This window comes from Ranitomeya imitator, chromosome 8 (assembly GCF_032444005.1).
Source record: "Ranitomeya imitator isolate aRanImi1 chromosome 8, aRanImi1.pri, whole genome shotgun sequence".
Lineage (NCBI taxonomy): Eukaryota > Metazoa > Chordata > Amphibia > Anura > Dendrobatidae > Ranitomeya > Ranitomeya imitator.
Window position 1 is genome coordinate 14319489 of NC_091289.1, and position 19195 is coordinate 14338683.

Sequence of the window (19195 nt, forward strand, 5' to 3'; positions counted from 1 at the left end):
TTGATACCGTGCCGCACAAGAGGTTGGTACACAAAATGAGAATGCTTGGTCTGGGGGAAAATGTGTGTAAATGGGTTAGTAACTGGCTTAGTGATAGAATGCAGAGGGTGGTTATAAATGGTATAGTCTCTAACTGGGTCGCTGTGACCAGTGGGGTACCGCAGGGGTCAGTATTGGGACCTGTTCTCTTCAACATATTCATTAATGATCTGGTAGAAGGTTTACACAGTAAAATATCGATATTTGCAGATGATACAAAACTATGTAAAGCAGTTAATACAAGAGAAGATAGTATTCTGCTACAGATGGATCTGGATAAGTTGGAAACTTGGGCTGAAAGGTGGCAGATGAGGTTTAACAATGATAAATGTAAGGTTATACACATGGGAAGAGGGAATCAATATCACCATTACACACTGAACGGGAAACCACTGGGTAAATCTGACAGGGAGAAGGACTTGGGGATCCTAGTTAATGATAAACTTACCTGGAGCAGCCAGTGCCAGGCAGCAGCTGCCAAGGCAAACAGGATCATGGGGTGCATTAAAAGAGGTCTGGATACACATGATGAGAGCATTATACTGCCTCTGTACAAATCCCTAGTTAGACCGCACATGGAGTACTGTGTCCAGTTTTGGGCACCGGTGCTCAGGAAGGATATAATGGAACTAGAGAGAGTACAAAGGAGGGCAACAAAATTAATAAAGGGGATGGGAGAACTACAATACCCAGATAGATTAGCGAAATTAGGATTATTTAGTCTAGAAAAAAGACGACTGAGGGGCGATCTAATAACCATGTATAAGTATATAAGGGGACAATACAAATATCTCGCTGAGGATCTGTTTATACTAAGGAAGGTGACGGGCACAAGGGGGCATTCTTTGCGTCTGGAGGAGAGAAGGTTTTTCCACCAACATAGAAGAGGATTCTTTACTGTTAGGGCAGTGAGAATCTGGAATTGCTTGCCTGAGGAGGTGGTGATGGCGAACTCAGTCGAGGGGTTCAAGAGAGGCCTGGATGTCTTCCTGGAGCAGAACAATATTGTATCATACAATTATTAGGTTCTGTAGAAGGACGTAGATCTGGGTATTTATTATGATGGAATATAGGCTGAACTGGATGGACAAATGTCTTTTTTCGGCCTTACTAACTATGTTACTATGTTACTATGTTACTATGTTACAGGTGCTGTTAATTACACAAATTAGAGAAGCATCACATGATTTTTCGAACGGTGCCAATACTTTTATCCACCCCCTTTTTTTATGTTTGGTGTGGAATTATATCCAATTTGGCTTTAGGACAATTTTTTGTGTTTTTTCATTTAAGACAAATTAAATGAAGATAATAATACCAAAGAATTTGTGTTTGCAATCATTTTCAGGAAGAAACTGAGTATTATCTGACAGAATTGCAGGGGTGTTAATACTTTTGGCCATGACTGTAATTGGTGAGAGTCTGATCTCCCAGCTGCAGAGAGGAGGACACGCCACTAAATCAGTCTTTTGATTCTTAGAATCAGTGTAGGTCCCAAAGATCGGACCCCCACCAGTCATAAAGTGATGATGGGTGGGTTGAAATCCCACCGATTTGATTAGGGCTGTCCCAATGTCATTGAAGTCTGTGTGATCACATGTCAATTTTAGTGCGAAATGTTGTTGAAATCAGGTTGAAGTATACACGAACGTTCCCTAGCACTACAAAATAAACTTTCCATGGACTACAACCCCCAGCCATGTTCACTTTTACTATTTTTATCCCATTTCTATTCCAATTCATAATGTTTGTGTTTTTCTTTTGTCAGGATGTAACGCAAAGCAGTTATTTTGTGATCCTAACCCCTGCAAAAATGGAGGCAACTGCACATTAGGTTGGGGCACGTACACTTGTGATTGTCCATTAGGTTTTGGAGGAAAGGACTGCAAGATTGGTGAGTTCATGCACATTGTTTTTATTTTTATGGTGGATTTTTTTATATATATATTTATGTATTTCCTTATAAAATTAAGACATTACAATAAAAAGATCAGGGCTATGATCTTGTGGATGATGGGAGTTGTAACTGTGCATAAACTCTGCATGACTCAGAAAGAAGAGGCAATCTGCTGCCCTCTTGTGGCCATAAACTGGAAATGCAGGTTTTAGATTAAGGCGTGGTTAAGCTTAGTATTAAGATATTTTATTTAAAACCATTCCCCTTCTTAGCAATGCATCATCCCTATCATTTCAATGGGAGTGGAATTCTGTCCTGGGACTTTAAAAATGAGGTGAAAATCTCCATCCCGTGGTTTATGGGACTGTCTTTCCGAACCCGCCGTGCTGATGGGTTGCTGCTGCAGGTGCATGCTGGCCAATATACCACCATTCAATGCCAGGTAAGCAGACTGTATATACGTTTCTGATTGTCTTGCATTCTACAGGTGATTGATTGCTTTTTATTTGTCCCTTACTAAAGACTATTTTGTATTAGTATTTGCCCCATGTCAGGTATGTATCTTTCCTTGCAGCTGGTTTCTGGACACGTCTCGTTCTCCGTCGGCCGTGGCTCTAGCAGAGCGTCTGTCCTCCTGCTGGACCAGATGCAGGTGAATGACGGGAGGTGGCACGATCTGCAGATGGAGTTACGTGATGTGCGGAGTGGACGTGAAACGCGTTATGTTATCACCATCAACTTGGATTATGGCTTCTACCAGGTATGGCCTTATAGTGTAAAATGCATGTAAAGAAGCTGCGGAGACACCATCACGTGTTTCTCGACGCAAGCAGTGAATAGCCAGGCCTTTTCCCGGGAAGGAACAACCACGGGAAGGGCAGCATCCTATGAAGGAAAGCCACCTATGCCAAGCATGGTATCCATCCACAGACAGCTGTTTCGGGGTTTTTGCCCCTCATCAGTGTGGAGTAGGAATCTGGCTATTAGGAGCAGTGCCTAGTAAAAAGGCTATAAAGGCACAGATGATTGGCCTCGGGGAGACCAAAACATCCAACACCGCGGAGACACCATCACGTGTTTCTCAACGCAGTGATTCCAGAACACTGCCCCCATCCCTTATGGGAAATATGCAGATGCAAGTAAAGAAGCTGCGGAGACACCATCACGTGTTTCTCGACGCAAGCAGTGAATAGCCAGGCCTTTCCCCGGGCAGGAACAACCACGGGAAGGGCAGCATCCTATGAAGGAAAGCCACCTATGCCAAGCATGGTATCCATCCACAGACAGCTGTTTCGGGGTTTTTGCCCCTCATCAGTGTGGAGTAGGAATCTGGCTATTAGGAGCAGTGCCTAGTAAAAAGGCTATAAAGGCACAGATGATTGGCCTCGGGGAGACCAAAACATCCAACACCGCGGAGACACCATCACGTGTTTCTCAACGCAGTGATTCCAGAACACTGCCCCCCATCCCTTATGGGAAATATGCAGATGCATGTAAAGAAGCTGCGGAGACACCATCACGTGTTTCTCGACGCAAGCAGTGAATAGCCAGGCCTTTCCCCGGGAAGGAACAACCACGGGAAGGGCAGCATCCTATGAAGGAAAGCCACCTATGCCAAGCATGGTATCCATCCACAGACAGCTGTTTCGGGGTTTTTGCCCCTCATCAGTGTGGAGTAGGAATCTGGCTATTAGGAGCAGTGCCTAGTAAAAAGGCTATAAAGGCACAGATGATTGGCCTCGGGGAGACCAAAACATCCAACACCGCGGAGACACCATCACGTGTTTCTCAACGCAGTGATTCCAGAACACTGCCCCCATCCCTTATGGGAAATATGCAGATGCATGTAAAGAAGCTGCGGAGACACCATCACGTGTTTCTCGACGCAAGCAGTGAATAGCCAGGCCTTTCACCGGGAAGGAACAACCACGGGAAGGGCAGCATCCTATGAAGGAAAGCCACCTATGCCAAGCATGGTATCCATCCACAGACAGCTGTTTCGGGGGTTTTGCCCCTCATTAGTGTGGAGTAGGAATCTGGCTATTAGGAGCAGTGCCTAGTAAAAATGGCATATGCTTGGCATAGGTGGTTTTCCTTCATAGGATGCTGCCCTTCCCGTGGTTGTTCCTTCCCGGGGAAAGGCCTGGCTATTCACTGCTTGCGTCGAGAAACACGTGATGGTGTCTCCGCAGCTTCTTTACATGCATCTGCATATTTCCCATAAGGGATGGGGGCAGTGTTCTGGAATCACTGCGTTGAGAAACACGTGATGGTGTCTCCGCGGTGTTGGATGTTTTGGTCTCCCCGAGGCCAATCATCTGTGCCTTTATAGCCTTTTTACTAGGCACTGCTCCTAATAGCCAGATTCCTACTCCACACTGATGAGGGGCAAAAACCCCGAAACAGCTGTCTGTGGATGGATACCATGCTTGGCATAGGTGGCTTTCCTTCATAGGATGCTGCCCTTCCCGTGGTTGTTCCTTCCCGGGGAAAGGCCTGGCTATTCACTGCTTGCGTCAAGAAACACGTGATGGTGTCTCCGCAGCTTCTTTACATGCATCTGCATATTTCCCATAAGGGATGGGGGCAGTGTTCTGGAATCACTGCGTTGAGAAACACGTGATGGTGTCTCCGCGGTGTTGGATGTTTTGGTCTCCCCGAGGCCAATCATCTGTGCCTTTATAGTGTAAAATAACACATTATCGAATTAGCAACCTGTGGCACACTAGCTGTTGTGAAACTACAGCTCCCAGCATGCCCTGACAGCCAGCAGCCGGAGTGACGCAGTTTGCTTGATTTACCATATATTTAGAAAATGGTGATAAATTAAAATGCAAAGTGTATTACAAAGTTGCAGAAATTTTTGTAAGGCAAGTTTTCAAAGAGTTGTGAAAAATCGTGGCTGCTTTTTTCCAGTAACAGCTCCTCCCGTGTCCACAGGCTGTGTTTGGTATTGCAGCTAAGCTTCATTCTCATCTGTAATACCAGAGACAATTTGTGGACATGGGTGGAGCTGTTTCTTCAAGAAGGCACCCATGATTTTCTAAACCTGGACTACCGCTTTTAGAATTGGGTTTCTAATGTATTTTCTTTCATTTTGTAGGACACTGTGAATGTGGGGAATGAGCTCCATGGACTGAGGGTTAAACACCTTTATGTGGGAGGCGTTTTGTCAGCTCAGGAGGTACAGAATGGCCTGGAAGGCTGCATACAGGTGAGGATATACCCGCCTCTATCACAAAATGCAATTCTCTTTCTATAAAGAGCACCACGGCTTTTACCTTTTGTATAAACAGATATATGTGGAATTCCCCTTTAAATAACTTTCATGCTGAAAATGACCTATATTGTGTATATTTACTGGTGCTTCTTGTTGCACTTTAGGGGCTGCGCCTCGGTGACACACCCAGCGGCATCACTTTTCCCAAGCCAGCAAACCTTGTGAATGTTAAGAATGGCTGCAACGTCACCAACGTGTGCGATTCTAACCCCTGCCAGGGGAACAGCTCCTGTGTGGACACGTGGCTGGGCTATGTCTGCATCTGTCATCCTGGTGAGTATTGTGTCAGGGAGGTAAATTCTGCATTTTCCTGTCTTCTTTTTATCTTGATGACATAATCCTATCTGCCTGCAGCTGCCACTAGGGGGAGCTCACTGCAGATCACGTATACAGCTCCCCTTGAACTCCTCAAGCTGTGTGTAATGACCACTTTTGCGACTTTTGGCATTTTGAACAGTGGGTGAAGGTTGGGTGGGACATTGCGTGGCCAGTTGTGCGTACGACTCATCATAGTTTACGCCTTTTGTGGCAAAAACTAAGAAAGAAATGTATTTTTGTCAGTGGCGCACGGTAGTTGAAAGATGCACCAAATTCAGTGAAAATACGAGCTCGCTTCTTATAGAAAAATGTTTTGCCCTAAGCCATTCTAAATATATGTAGTGTGGATGCAATAAAATAGTCATCGATCGCCATCTTCCCAGGTTTTCACCGGCGCTCTGGGCCTCTTATGTCTCACGTGTCTGACGCTGGGGGTTATATGTAAGCCGGAAGTCGCTTTTAGGATTTGTGCACACAGAGTTTTTGAGCGCTCCAAAAACTTAGCGAAAAGACTCGGCGTGCACAAAGCCGTACAATCTAAGGCTATGGAGCCTGGTTCTGATGCTTCGTAGTGTTACATGGTGGAATCGACTTCTAGTTGTCCCATAAACCCCAGTGTGGTCCGCAGAGCCGGACACATGAGGCAGGAGAGGACCGGAGCGGCGCTGGACACCGGGGAAGACTGCGATCACTGAGTATTATATTGCACTTACATTACATAACACACTTATTTAGACAGGTTAGCAAATAAAATCATTTTGGGACGTGCGTCTTTAAGGCTATGTGCACAGAATGCAGATTTTTCCGCACCGAAACGCTGCAGATTCGCACTGTGATGTACAGCACAATGTTATTCAATGGGAAAAAAAAAGCTGTGCAGATGGTGCAGAAAAATCAGTGCGGAATTGCTGCGGATTTCAAAGAAGTGCATGTCACTTCTTTTGTGCGGATCTGCAGCGTTTCTGCACCCCTCCATGTTAAAATTCCGCAGTGGCAAAAACTGCAGAAAATCCGCACAAAATCCGCATCAATTCCGCATAAAAACCGCACAAAATCCGCATAAAAACTGGGGCAAATCTGCAGCTGCGGATTCTGCCAGGAGATGCGGATTTTGTGCAGAAAATTCTGTACCTCTTTTCCTACGTGTGCACATAGCCTAAGACTGAAGTATAAGGGTATGTGTCCACGTTCAGGATTGCATCAGTATTTGGTCAGGATTTTTCATCAGTATTTCTCAGCCAAAACCAGGAGTGGGTGATAAATGCAGAAGTGGTGCATATGTTTCTATTATACTTTTCCTCTAATTGTTCCACTCCTGGTTTTGGCTTACAAATACTGATGAAAAATCCTGACCAAATCCTGATGCAATCCTGAACGTGGACACATACCCTAAATCGCCGTTTTTAATGATTGTGGACCTTTGTGTTTATATTTTTTCCCATTTTAAAAATCTCTGCGCGCTGTGAAATATTAGTTGGAGCTAACGGGCTCCTATTTGTCCACGCAGGTTTCTTAGGGGACAATTGTATGGACATCTGTCAGCTAAACCCTTGTGAAAATAAAGGAGTGTGCTCTCATCATCCAGACCATCCCATGGGGTACACATGTGAGTGCTCAGGGCACCATTTTGGAAGATATTGTGAGCACAGGTAAGAACTATTAGACTGCAATGGGGATATGGGTAGCATGAAAACAATATAATCCCCTACATATCTTATCATCCACTGATTTTTGATTGTCCTTCTAGAATGGATCATCAGTGCCCTAAAGGCTGGTGGGGGAACCGGACCTGCGGACCCTGTAACTGTGATGTCAATAAGGGCTTTGATCCGAACTGCAATAAGACAAATGGGCAATGCCACTGCAAGGTAAATGGGGGCTGCTTAAAAAGGCAAGGGCATTGCATGCAGTGTTTTAATATATGTTGATTGAACAGCGTCACCCCTGGACATAGGTTGTGTCGGTATGGCAGCTGAGTTCCAATGAAGTGAATGCATACACGACCCATGAACAAAGGTGGGCCTGTTTCTTTAAGAAAACAGAAATGGTTTTCTAATTCTGGACAATCCCTTTAAAGTTTTCTGTTACTATCCCTCCTGCTTACAGCACATGGATAATCTTTCCGTCATTAGGCACAACAAATTCACATGTTCGACTTGCAGATTTGCTGCAGATTTCACTTTTTACAATGCTGCAAGCTCACATGTAAGATGCGGATTTTGCACAGGATTCACTGGAACCAAATTCGCAGCGGAAAAAGATGCCGCAGTTGAATGATGCTTATTCTTTACTTTCACCCTGCAGGAATATCATTATCGCCCAAAAGGAAGCGATACATGTTTGCCTTGCGATTGTTACCCCATTGGATCATCTTCGAGATCTTGTGATCTAGATACCGGCCAATGCTTTTGTAGACCCGGAGTGATCGGACGCCAGTGCAACAGCTGCGACAACCCGTTCGCTGAAGTCTCGCCAAGCGGCTGTGAAGGTGAGATCTCAATGGTGCGAAGATAGAGGAGGTTCTGAATGAGCCCCCGGATCGGCCAACCATCCAGATCTTCTATCCCCCTAAGAATCTGATAATTGATTTATCCTGAGAAGACATTAAATCAACCTTATATTAAGAATTCTAGATAGAGATGATGCTAGATGAAGATTATGTTTAGGAAGGGGGCTGCACCAGACTAGATTTTGCTCTAGATAGTGCATGCGCCATTTGTGAAAGTGCAAAGCTTCATTCTCTATTCATGAACCATGGAGATCTCTTTCCAGATAGGAGCGTGCTGTAGTGCAGGGGTGTCAAACTGCGTTCCTCGAGGGCTGCAAACAGGTCATGTTTTCAGGATTTCCTTGTACTGCACAGGTGATAATTTAATCACCTACACAAATAATGAGTTGGTGATTAAATTATCACCTGTGCAGTACAAGGAAATCCTGAAAACATGACCTGTTTGCAGCCCTCGAGGAATGCAGTTTGACACCCCTGCTGTAGTGCATGATATTATTGGAAGACAGGGACACATAGGAAGCGGTCAGGACAACTTTACTACAGAAAATAGCACTATGGCAGTTTAGTTCCTAGTACAGCAATGAAAATGGTGCCTGTCTTGCAGTTATCCAATAACCCATCACTGAGAAATCGAGTTTTAAAGCCACATGCAAATTAGCCTGGAGCATGTCCATGCCCTCTGAGTGTCTTCAACACGCCCCCAATGCACTTCTAGGCTAATTTACATGTGGCTTCAAAGCTTGATTTCTCAGTGCTGTCAAATCGCATTACAAGACAGGTATCATTTTAATTGCTGTACTACAAATAGCAAAATAGAAGATCCCCCCTCCTCAGATAATAAACGTACATTGATTACAATGTGCAGAGTTTAATTGTTCTTATAAATGTAAGAACGTGCGACCTTCCTCTATATTAGCCAGTGACCCTGTAAGTAACAGCTCTCACACCAAAGTGTGCCATGGCTTAAATTATATGGATATTTCTGGAGGTATTTAAGGAGCGGTGCCTGTGCCAATACCAGCTGATCACCCAGGGTCCTGCTCAGTGGGGATGTCCGAAATGGTGCCGAGTATTTGAAACGTTTTTAATACATATGTAGTCTTGCAGTATAAGGGGGTGAGAGTTGTTTTTTGCAGTCTCGTGTTTTTACTAATCTCTTTCTATTCTGCAGTTATTTATGACGGATGTCCAAAAACATTGACTTCAGGCGTTTGGTGGCCCAGGACCAAGTTTGGCCTCCCTGCTGCTGTTCCCTGTCCCAAAGGCTCCCTAGGTAAGTAATATTATCTGACTGTGCTTACACGAACGCTACAAGCTGTCATATCATCTCATCACCCACGAGCCGACTGAAATCCCGCCACCCCAATAAGTATGCGCTCATCAGACAGATTGCTCCAAATCAGCCACACTCCAAATATTTCTGGAATTATGGCAGGCGCTTAGCAGAGAGTCATTAAACATTGCCGATAGCTGCCCACCTTGTTTATCCCCTGCCTGTCACTCGGCTCGCAGGGAGCTGGAGGGAGGCCTGCTGGCTCCTCACTGCTCAGATCTGAGATCCTTCCACCTAATAACCATATTTACACTCTCCGTAGACTATGCCTGTATTTAGTAATGAATAGAATATAGATGTATCTAAGGATGTGTGCAATTGGCCGAACGTTCTGTTCTGGTATCAGAAAGGAGGGTACATTGTTTTTTTCTGATATTTGCAGTCTTTATGCAATAAACACTATTCATTCATGAATATGAATAAACGCATGTTCCTTTAGACTACATATATAATATTTGACATTGTGTAGTACAAGAGCAGTGTATATGGCACCATCGCCAGGGACATAACTAAAGTGGGTCCAGTCCCACAAGAATGCACCAATGATATAAACCACACATGGAAAGGGCGGCCATTAACAATTTTATGTAGGCGTCCTAAGTCTATTCTTATCATAAGGTAAGCCCGAATGCTAACAATGACACAACCCTCCCAGGATCACCAGCATCACAGCAAAGTCTTAAAAGAGACCTCCAGCAAGTTCCCCCAGTCTTTAATATTGTATGAATGCAAATCGTGTCCATTTTGTTAATCGATCAGATGGTTTTTGTTTTGCACGTTTTGTTTCTTGCCGTGCTTTTTCTGTACTGTGTGCACTCGGGGTTATAACGTGGTTTTAATGATATTATTCCCTTGTTTTATCCTCGGCCACGTGCCCCTTTTTCCTTTCTATCACACAGGTGTGAGGGGCTCAGGTGAGGATTTTGAGTTGACCCTTTGGCCCCTTTCTGTGCTTGCTTTATGTGACTCCCCAGTAATTACTTCTGCATCCAGTTCCTCTGCCTGAGCGGCCATGCCTGCACCGTGATCCCAGCTGCCTGCCCCAAACTGACTGCCGCTTGCTGTATTTTATTTCCTGCACAATGTCACCTAGATATTGTATGTTTTACTGACAGGAGCGGCCATACGACACTGTGACGATGTCAAGGGTTGGGTTGAGCCGGACCTGTTTAACTGCACGTCTCCAGCGTACACGGAATTATCTGCATTGGTAACTGGAAAAAAAATGATACTATTTTATGGTTATGTGTCTACAGTTCTCTGTTATCAGCCAAAAGAATAGTGGACTGCTGAATTTGCTAAATGTTGTAATAGTCTATCTGTCCTGTGTATTTACCGTGCCCTTTAAAGGGGTTATCTGTTGCAGTTCAGAGACGTTTACTTCCATACGGGCCGCGATGTGTGGATGGCACCTGCCAGTCCTGCGTCAGCTCCAGATTACAGCAGATAACCCTTTAAACTGGATTTGCGGCAACTACGTGATATACACAAGGAATTTGACACCTAAAGACACCAGTCATTTTATTCTCCCCAAAGCTGGACGGTTTAGAGAGAAACGAGACTGAACTGAATACGATAGAGTCCAAGAAACTGTCCCTACGTCTTCGCTCTGTGACCGACCACATGGACCAGTATTTCGGGAACGACGTCTTCATCACCTACCGCTTGCTGTCGCTGCTCATGCAGTTTGAGAACAGGCAGGAAGGGTTTGGGCTAACGGCTACACAGGACGCCCAGTTCACGGAGGTGAGACGGTGTAATCTCTCGCCATGTAATGCACAGACATCCAGTGTAAACTAACATGCAAGCATCAGAATTATGAATGCAGCTCTGGATGTGAGTGGAGTATTGAGTATACTGGAATTCCACATAGGCACGCAGAGTTTTCCAAGGAGGTTTCGGAGCAGAAATTCTCCAAAATTCTGCTCCAAAACTCCTTGGAGTTTCCACTCAAGATTCCTCTACAAAAACTTCATAGTGAAAAAGACTTGGTGTGCACATACCGATGGATGGACAAATGTCTTTTTTCGGCCTTACTAACTATGTTACTATGTTACCCCTGTGCTGTGTATTGTAATAGCCATCGTGTTGTTGTCTTTTCCTAGAACCTTCTCCGGACGGGAAGTTCTGTGCTAAGTCTGAGTAACAAGGAGCATTGGGAAACGCTCCTGCAGAATGAGCGGGGAAGTGCCGGGCTCATGGATCTGTTTCAGGAATATGCCAGCACCCTGGCCAGGAACATGAAGCTTACCTACCTGAACCCGGTGGGCCTTGTGACTCCAAACATTAGTGAGTACTAACAGTGACGAAGAACTATATATAATGCAGTCTGACATATACAAAAGTACAACTGCCCTTTTTTTATATTCCCATTGTTCTTCTTTCCCTCCCTCTGATTCCCTGTTGCAGTTATAGAATTAGGGCACCACCTCAGTGATTTTTTTTTTATCACTGTTAGCAATCGTGTGTATGTGCGCAGTAATTTACTCAGCGGCTGCTGTCTTCTGCTTTTTTCAGTGGAGCTTAGATGCGTTTCGGCATCACGTGACAAATCAAATAGCATTTCTGTCACCTCCTCAATATAAATCTATGAGACTCAGAACAAAGCCAGAGAGCATTGTTCTGCATCTCATAGACTTGCATTGAAAAAAATAAATAAAAAATGACCTCCACTTTACATATCAGTCACTATGTGATTCGGCAGGTCACAAATTCCGTCACGGGATGCTGGAGGGGAAATAGAAAAAATTACCAAAGAGTTTAAAGTTCTGGGGCTTTTACCTGAACTGAAAGTTATCCCCTAACACTGATCACTGGGGGCACTACCGCCCCCCAGCGATTCCAAAGCCCATCTTGAATGGAGCTCAGATATACACACTTGACCGCCGCTCCGTTCATCGTCTGCAAGTCCCATAGAGAATGAATAGAGCGGTGGTCGAGCGTTCATCAAGCCTTGTTCTTGGGATGCACAGTCGTTCTCAGGACCCCAACTATCGGACACAGACCCCAAGTAATCAGGAAGTTGTCTTTAAACTTACAGATAGAGAATAACTTTCAATTCTGGAAATAATCCTTTAATATAGCATTTTATAAAAAAAATAATATTAAAGAGGTTGCAATGAAAAGCAGACCAAAGTATCACATTGCTGTGACCCCTAGTGATCTACGGCAATTTGTCGGTGAACTTGACGGCTTTTTTATTTCCTGCAGTAACAAAGAAGCATTGCACGCCTCATTGATATCAGTGGCTGTCCATTTAATGCACTGACATGCTATTTTTGAATCAAATAACCCCCTTTAATATTAGCAGGATGCACAAGATGAGAGCCGGTGAGGGTGGTCTTCCTGTACAAGTGTTCTTAGAAAATTTTCTCTAACTTCTAAGCATAAACATGAGTAAATGGCGAAAAAAATTGGTATAGATCCTTTGTTGTTGCTGTTAGTGACTTAGCAGTAAGAATCAGTGGCCGTATATCTGACCTTTTACGAACATTTTTGAGAGATTATATAATTTGAGAAGCAACTCAATAAGAAGGTTCATTAAGTCCAACGCAGAAGGTTCCTGTCCTTAAATCCCTGCTGCCTGAGGAATCTGCCAAGTGGCATTAACGTCGGCACATCTGACACTTTTGTAGCCGCTTTCTTAGAGCAGGGGTCCCCAACTCCAGTCCTCAAGGCCCACCAACATGTCATGTTTTCAGGATTTCCTTAGTCTTGCCCATGTAATAATTGCATCACCTGTGCAATGCAAAGGAAATCCTGAAAACATGACCTGTTGGTGGGCCTTGAGGACTGGAGTTGGGGACCCCTGTCTTAGAGGAGGAAGAAATGTGAATTAAATGTGATTAGTTCGATTTGTCGGCTGCTCGCTCCCAGCAACGTTGTCTGGAGATATTGTAGGTTTGCAATTATTGCCAGACATTCATCACAGCCTCAACCAGATTGTGTACAGCTGCTCCTGAGACTCTGCTTCTTCCTTTCCTTGTGACAGTTGTTAATATCGAGCGAGTGGATAATCAGATCCCGCCAAGAAGACATTTTCCCAGGTATCACAGTAGTCTTTTTCGGGGTCAGATTTCCTGGGATCCTCACACTCATGTGGTGCTGCCGGCTTCGGTCCTTAAGCCGCCCAAACCAGAAGGTAATGTGATAATGTAATGAGTTTGTAACTCTATGTATATTCTGTATATGCTACGTATGAAATAAATGGCGCTATAATAATAAATAATAATGTAACCAGCATTATTGAATTTCTTTCTCAACCAATCAGATTCCTGCTCTCATTTTTAGAGGGGAACTTGAAATTGAAAAAAAGTACTTAGAATCTGTGGATACTATTGGCCAATTCTGATAAATGAGACCATAACCATAAAACATATCCAACGACCACATAAATGTTTTGTTTTTGGAAATGCTGAGTGACAACCAATACAAGCGCCATTACAGCTCCCGCATGAGTTGTCATCTAGTTTTCTCAGATTTTGAACTGCAAATCCGACACAATGACAATGACACATCCAAAGATCACACAGTGGCGATGCTATATTGTGCCAAACTGATAATACGCGTGGGCATGTTGTGCCCCTGCTACGACTGTGGCAAGAAAGTTGCAACAAATCCAAACCTGCTGGACGCTTTGCCATTTGGATGTTGGCTGTTGCTGCCATTTGCTGGTTGATACGTGACCACATTGATTGGCACGATGTAGTGTCACCATAGTGCAGGATGTAGCCATGCTACATGTGTGACAGCCAAAGCCGCCATGTAGCCCCAGAAGAGAACCTACATATAAAGAATATTATTTTTTTTAGTGCCACCCACAGTTGTGCCATCTCCAACCAGCCCAGAGAGCAACCTAACCACAGCTGCACCCCCACCAAAAAGAGTCATCCCCGAACCAGAGCCTGCGCCAACCATACTGGTTCTCATCGTGTACCGCACCCTGGGCGACCTACTGCCAGCACGTTACAACACAGAGAGAAGAAGTCTCAGGTGAGCCCCCAATATGGAAAACACTTATGATATTGCTTGTTAACATTGCACCCACGTTAGCGCCTCATTTAACTCCTTCCTTCCTGGACTGCTCAGCTTTTTGTTTAAATCATGTTTATTGAGTGAAGCAAGAAGAATAAAAGTAAACGATGCACTCTAGTATATCAGCAAAATACCAGGTAAAATTACACGTTAGACAAGAAATGCATTACAGCAACATCATGTATCTTGCACTTAACATTCTAAAAAGTAATACTACTGATTGATATTATAATATGTTGACAGTAAAGAACAATTGAAGTGAATAATAACCTATATTAATTCTCATTATGACTATTCAGTAATCACAATGCATATTCAAACTAAAGAAGGGGTGGAAAACAAACAAAGAGATTAGAGTAGAGAAGAGATAGAGGGGTAGAAAGAAGAAGAGAGGATTGGGTAGGGTAATGGGGCAGGGTGGGGAAAGGCGCGGCCATCATCCCGTCCCAGTTGTCAGGACGTAAACTGATGAATGATCTAATGATAAGCGAGAGCGAGTCATGTATTACATCGGGCTTCAGAAATCCAGAGATCCAGGTCAGGGGTTTCCCTGAAAGCTATCCAGGGGGCCCATGTGATATAGGTTTTATTTACATTGCCTAGAGATTGATTTATTAACTGCTCCATCCTATAGATGTCATTGAGTTCCGCCACAAACTCCGCACGTGAGGGAAATTTTTCCTGTTTCCAAAAGCGTGGAATCAAGTTCCTAACCGCGGTGAGGAAGTGTCTGAGGATGCTCTTTTTATATCGGGAAATCGACAAATCACATAGGGATAGTAATGCTATGCATGGAGAAGGTTGAATCTGAATGATAGACATCTTGTTATAAAGCTCAAAGACAGCCAACCATAAGGCTTTTATGGGGGGGGCAATCCCACCAAATGTGCATATAAGAGCCAGTCTCCTTTAAGCATCTCCAACAAGTGTCAGGAGTAGTGGGGAACACGGCATGTACCATAGAGGGACATCTATACCATCTTGCCAAGATCTTGTAGCTCCTCTCCTGTGATACCGCGTATAATGACGATCTAAACGTGAAGAGAAGAATTTTTTCTCTATCCTCAGGCAGTAAAGGCTTTCCCAGATCACCTTCCCATTTCGAGAAGAATGCTGGTGATCCCTGCAGTGGAGCCCTTCCCCCCTGGAAGATTTTATATAGCAGCGAGACAGTATGATCTGGAGGGCATGTTGATGTGCAAAGCGTCTCAAAAGGAGTTAGCGGTCTGCCAATATTGGTTTGTTTAGAGATTGCGTAAATGAAACTTTTGAGTTGTTCATAAAAAAACCAATCAGCAAAGGGTGCTTCCTCCTCTGGAAATAGTTCCTGGAGGGATTTCATCCTGTTCTCTTTTAGATAGTCATGGAGAATGGGTTTGGAATCTTTTCTCTTGTTTAAATACATCTCTCTTTTTAGCCCCGCAGGGAAGGCAGGGTTGTCGTAAATTGGGATCAAAGGTCCTGGGAGAGTTGTGATCTTGAGGTCTGAGTTTCTATTTTTAATGAGAAGCGATATGTTTCGTGTAAGGAAGGGTAGGTGGGCGCCCGCTCCCGATCCACCCCCGGACCAGAGAATAATCTGAGAGTCACAGCCATTCAGATCATTCTCTAGCTTTACCCATTTTTTACTATTTATGTTGTGATAGAGGTCTAGTATACATGTTCCTAATGAGGCGTAACTATAGGTCGCAAGATCCGGGAGGCCTAGACCGCCTGTCAGTTTTGATCTGCTTAATAACGTGTAGGAAATGCGTGCCCGATTATGAGACCATATAAACCTGGTGACTATTTGTTTAAGGCGAGAAAAAAAGGAAGCTGGCAAGTATAGAGGTATTGTTTGGAAAAGGTATAAAAGGCGCGGTAAGAGGTCCATTTTTACTGCGTTGATCCTGCCTAGCCAAGACAACTGGAGCCTATGCCATTTTTCTAAATCTAGATTAACCTTTTGTAGGGCTGTTGTAAAATTGGTCTCAAACAATTTGGATATCTGGCTGGTTATTTTAACGCCTAAGTAAGTGATGGAGTCAAAGCGCCATTTAAATGGAAAGGTGGACTTTAGTTGTTCGACCAAGGGAAGTTGTAATGAGATGTTTAAGATTTCGGATTTGTGGGAGTTCATTTTAAAATTACTTAGGAGGCCGAATTTGTGCAGTTCCGAGATAATGTTTGGTAGGCTCGTAGATGGGGACGTGATGTATAGCAGAATATCGTCTGCAAAAAGTGCTATCTTATGTTCTTCGGAACGCAGTTTTATCCCTTTGATTGAGGGGTTATTTCTCAATGCCACAGCCAAATGCTCCATTGTTAGTATATATAAGAGGGGAGAGAGCGGGCACCCCTGCCTTGTACCATTCCCGACCGGAAACACGTCTGAAAGTTTGCCGTTGACCTTGACCTGGGCACTAGGAGAGGTATATAGAGCAGAAATTCTGTGCATCATATTTTCTTTTAAGCCAATTTCTTCCAGGGTTTGAAAGATAAATTCCCAGTGAACCCGGTCAAAAGCTTTTTCAGCGTCAATTGACATGATACACAGGGGGTCCCCCTCCCTGCTCGCTCTGTCGAGTAGAGAGATAGTTCTGATTGTGTTGTCTCTCGCCTCTCGCCCTGGAACGAAGCCTACCTGGTCCTGGTTTATTAGTTTAGGTAAGAGGGGGCATAATCTATTTGCTAACATTTTAGCGTATATTTTAATATCAACGTTTATCAAAGAAATCGGCCGATAATTATTACATGTAGAAAGGTCTTTACCAGGTTTGGGAAGCACTGTAATGTGGGCGGCGAGTGATTGAGCAGGGAAAGAACCTCCCGAAGAGACAAAATTGCAGGCCTCCAGAAACAGTGGGCACAGTGATGTAGTAAATGATTTATAGAAGCCCGCTGAGAACCCATCCGGGCCCGGGCTTTTCCCTTGTTTTAGGGCGCTAATGGTTTCGGATACCTCTTCTGTAGAGAATTCCTTTTCGAGGTCGGCTAGGTCGCCTTCAGGCAATATGGGCAATTTGTGTTCCTGCAAGTATGATTTAATTTTATTATGAAGAAATTGTGGAGGTGCATCTTTATAATGTCCTGCTATATTGTACAGACATTCGTAATATCTACTAAAGTTGGAAAGGATATCTTTAGTGTTGAACACTTTATTCCCTTCTTTGTTTTTGATAAAGGGAATGTAGGTATTAGGGCTGTGTTTGTTAAGGGCTCTGGCTAAAAGTTTACCACTTTTATTGCCGAGTTGGTAAAAGCGGCTTCTGAGTCTCTCCCTGAGACACTTGGACTTTTGATCTATGATAGTCAATAATTTCTGCCTAACTGAAGTAAGCCGAGCAAATGTACTGGCGTCGAGATCTCGTTTATGCTGATTTTCTAATTGGTGGATTTGATCTGTTAGGATAATTATTTCCGCCGCTCTCTCTTTTTTCAACCGGGCGCCGTGGGAAATGAGAACGCCTCTCACTACACATTTCAAAGCCTCCCATCTCATAGTGGGAGACGTGGTGTCCCCACCATGGTCGGCCACGAAATTCGCGATTGTCTGTTCAATCTCGGATTTACATAATGGATCCAGGAGCAGATTTTCATTCAAACGCCAGGAGAATCCCGATCCCAAGGCGGAATGAAGTGAAAGAGATAAGTAAATAGGTGCATGATCCGACCACAGTATCGACCCCACGTCCGCCTCCATCTGTAAGTCCAGTAACCTATGTGAAATAAAGAAGTAATCTATTCTGCTGTATGTGTTATGGATTTTCGAGAAGAAGCTATAATCCCTGACTGTAGGATTTAGAACTCTCCAGACATCTACTAGTCTCAGGCTGCGTAGTTGGGATCTAATTTTGTTGATAGAAGATGAAGAATAGGAGGACCTACCTGAAGAGACGTCCACCGCAGGGTCCATTGGAATGTTAAAGTCGCCTCCAAGTATCACAGGAGAGGAGCCAGCAAACTCCCCAAGACGCCTCTTGCATTCAGCTCCAAAAGTCTGTTGCCCTTGGTTTGGAAAATAAACATTGGCTATTACAAGTTTATACGTTGCCCATGAGATGAGTAGGAAGATATATCTGCCATTTTTGTCGATTAAAGAATCTAGAATTTCAGGCATGAAGGATTTGTGGAAAGCTATTGAAACACCTTTTGATTTGGAATACGGGTTAGAGCTGTGATACCATTTGGGATAATTTTTCGTGACACAATGCGGTATCACTCCAGTTTTGAAGTGAGTCTCCTGGAGCAATAGCACAGAGACCCGTTGTTTATGACTATCGAACAGGATCCGCCTCCTTTTCTCTGGAATATTTAGCCCCTTTACGTTAAACGAGCAGAGTTTTATTTTATCCATAATCTAAAATTTTGACAGTTTCTCGCGACATCGTGCGCCCCACCCGCCGGGACACGGGATAGCCAGGTGTGGTAGGGGAAAAACAATGGGAAAGAGGGAAGAAAGACAGGGTAGGAAAAAGGTAGAAATATGTGAAGAACATAGGAAAAGGTGCGTTGAGATTGACGCACCAAGTCTGATCTCGCATCAGTATGGCGGAGGCAACCAGAAGGGGAAGAGATAGCTCCCCCCCCCGTCCCCGAACGGTGCACCTCAAATGGAAAAAGGAAGCCGAGGAGAACACCGACCCCCCACTTCCCCATTAACTTGATAGGTCCTACGATCAAGAATCTACATGCATATGATATTCAAGCAAAGCAGAATAATAGTAATATTAATAGCATATCTAATAAGGTCAAGGTGTCTCGCTTATTGACAGAGAGTTGTAAAACATTAATAACATTCGCGAT

At 44.0% G+C, this 19195-nt stretch overlaps 1 protein-coding gene across 1 annotated transcript in view; it reads left to right on the forward strand.

The window, feature by feature from the left end:
- Positions 1-19195, forward strand: part of CELSR3 (cadherin EGF LAG seven-pass G-type receptor 3) — a 115616-nt gene that overhangs the window by 81516 nt on the left and 14905 nt on the right. The window contains exons 8-21 of the mRNA XM_069736338.1: positions 1808-1933; positions 2209-2378; positions 2511-2696; positions 5040-5150; positions 5321-5489; positions 7042-7183; positions 7282-7402; positions 7839-8022; positions 9215-9316; positions 10492-10586; positions 10913-11122; positions 11482-11665; positions 13368-13517; positions 14188-14368. Coding sequence (XP_069592439.1) covers positions 1808-1933; positions 2209-2378; positions 2511-2696; positions 5040-5150; positions 5321-5489; positions 7042-7183; positions 7282-7402; positions 7839-8022; positions 9215-9316; positions 10492-10586; positions 10913-11122; positions 11482-11665; positions 13368-13517; positions 14188-14368 — 2131 coding nt within the window. The remainder of the gene's footprint in view (positions 1-1807; positions 1934-2208; positions 2379-2510; positions 2697-5039; positions 5151-5320; positions 5490-7041; positions 7184-7281; positions 7403-7838; positions 8023-9214; positions 9317-10491; positions 10587-10912; positions 11123-11481; positions 11666-13367; positions 13518-14187; positions 14369-19195) is intronic.